Genomic DNA, 2073 nt, shown 5'->3' on the forward strand with positions numbered 1-2073 from the left:
ACACTCTACGTAGTCCGGCGGCGTTCGCACTGTCCACCGGTGTGTCTATGCGATGACGTCTAGATTGGTTCCTAGTGGTGTACATTCTTATATTCATGTAACAGCACTTATCGGTTGACGACGACATTTATACAAATTTCAGGGATAATATGACAAAAAGTAGTTATATAACATTCAGAGTCTATATCTGTACTTGTACAGAGACTAACCGGAGGTTTGTGGTTTGTCTATAACGTCGTAGGTCTTAGTGGGAGACAAGTCGGGACCAAAGGTTCACTACTAAAAGACAGACAATGAAATCTACTCTTATTCCTCGGGGAGGGGTGCGGGGGAGACTCTCTCTAAACAATTTTTCTTGAGTTACCACCTCTAAGTCCCTATTCCCCCCCCAATGGAACAACCACTAACCGATTACCAATGTGTTCGGTTTTGTAACAATACATGTAGTATTTCTCCGGTTTTTAGACTAGTCAAATACAAGTCTTGTCAAACATATCTTTACCTAGTCCTGTTTTTCTCTCTCTAGAAAAAAAAGGACTTTGAAAGTTCTTCGAGAAATGGTCTCCCCTGTGTACAACTAAATCTTCTCTATACCTTTTTCACTAAATTTTTTTCGTTAATCTTCTAAGATTTATTCTTTACAGGGTGGTGCAAATTAAAATAAACTTACTAAATTACCTCACCTTGTCAAACGTTCAGTTTGTGACGACTGGAATCGAAGAACAAGATTCGAACACCAGTTCAGTTTGGACAGCCGTCTGTACCCTGTTACATCAGGCAAGCCGTCGAGGCTCAGGATGGAGTAGTCAGAGACTAAGGACGCTCTACCCTCTGGCTGTCACCTCAACACCATCACGTTGGTCTAGCTGACCAACCGCGCCCCGCTCTGCACAGGCACCCTGGAGCTGGAGCTGGGCGACTGGATGGACAACCGTAGGTACGAAAGAAAACAACAAGTTATAATTTTCCCATCTTGTTTGTTTGTTTGTTGACCACGTAAAGCGGCCTTGGGTCCCTTGAAAGGTGCTATACAAATGTAATCTATTATTATTATTATTAAAAGGTCTTGAATGAATTGGACAAAAGTCTAAAATATTTTCATCTTGGTCAAACGATTTCCTATTTGAACGCAGGTCGTCATCATATGCCTATTGTATAATAAAACAACAGTGGATTATGTTAAAAGTTGTTAAATCAATGTTTATTGAGTTTCAGTAGGAAACTATAATAGCTGTTACAAACACTTTACTTAATTTAAATTATAATTTTAGATGATACTGTTTATGCGGGTCAACTTTGTATTTCATTGAATGCAATATATCCTTTTAATTATTGTTATGCTTGTGGGAAATACTGAAAAATGGTGTCTAAATAATTCAAGGCCATATCGGCCCTGGTAGTCCCTTGTATTGTCATATTGTGAGTATGTATTAAATTGCACTTTGAGTAAATTAAAAAGGTCTTTAACTTGATTCCTGCAATAACCCGTCTCACTCCTGTCTCCAGGTACAGGGTTCTGGCCTTTGACAACGACCTGCTGAGTTTCTCCGACCTGAAGTTTGAGCAGTGGCCAGCCGTGCTCATCACAAACCCCAAGGACGCTCAGTACCTGCACCCCGGACTGGAGCCGCTGGGCCGAATACGGAGATCAACGCACATCAGGTGTTTGTTCTGTGTGTGATCACTGTTTGCTGAGCCAGAAACCCCTCCCTGGCCTCTCACCTTCTACACAAGCTCACACAACACACATTTTTACTGAGCACCTGCCACTTACACCTATAGACCCATACTGTGGAGATTCAAGGCTTTTATTGTCATTCGTACATAGCTACAGTGTAGTTATGCAGATGAAAATCTTAGGTCCCAGGCAGTGCAACACAATAAAACAGATACAAGTTAATACAATAAAATAGAATAGAAGTAGTGCCATAAGAGTATACAAGTGATACCAGGGTGTCCGGGGGGTCTTAAAAAGTATTAAAAGTTGATAAATCAATTTAGCGAAAATGAAGGCTATTAAAAAGTATTAAACGGCATTTTCCAAGGTTTTACATTTTGTAGCTTGTTTTCAAT

The 2073-nt window shown here is 40.3% G+C and overlaps 1 protein-coding gene across 1 annotated transcript in view; it reads left to right on the top strand.

Moving 5' to 3' along the window:
• The window catches only part of LOC104948343 (transmembrane protein 62), a 15554-nt gene extending 13873 nt beyond the window's left edge, over positions 1–1681 (top strand). The window contains exons 11-12 of the mRNA XM_010774541.1: positions 895–937; positions 1507–1681. Coding sequence (XP_010772843.1) covers positions 895–937; positions 1507–1681 — 218 coding nt within the window. The remainder of the gene's footprint in view (positions 1–894; positions 938–1506) is intronic.
• Positions 1682–2073: the final 392 nt, after the last annotated feature.

The sequence above is a fragment of the Notothenia coriiceps genome, unplaced genomic scaffold (assembly GCF_000735185.1).
Source record: "Notothenia coriiceps isolate Sejong01 unplaced genomic scaffold, NC01 NC01_scaffold00000339, whole genome shotgun sequence".
NCBI classification, from domain to species: domain Eukaryota; kingdom Metazoa; phylum Chordata; class Actinopteri; order Perciformes; family Nototheniidae; genus Notothenia; species Notothenia coriiceps.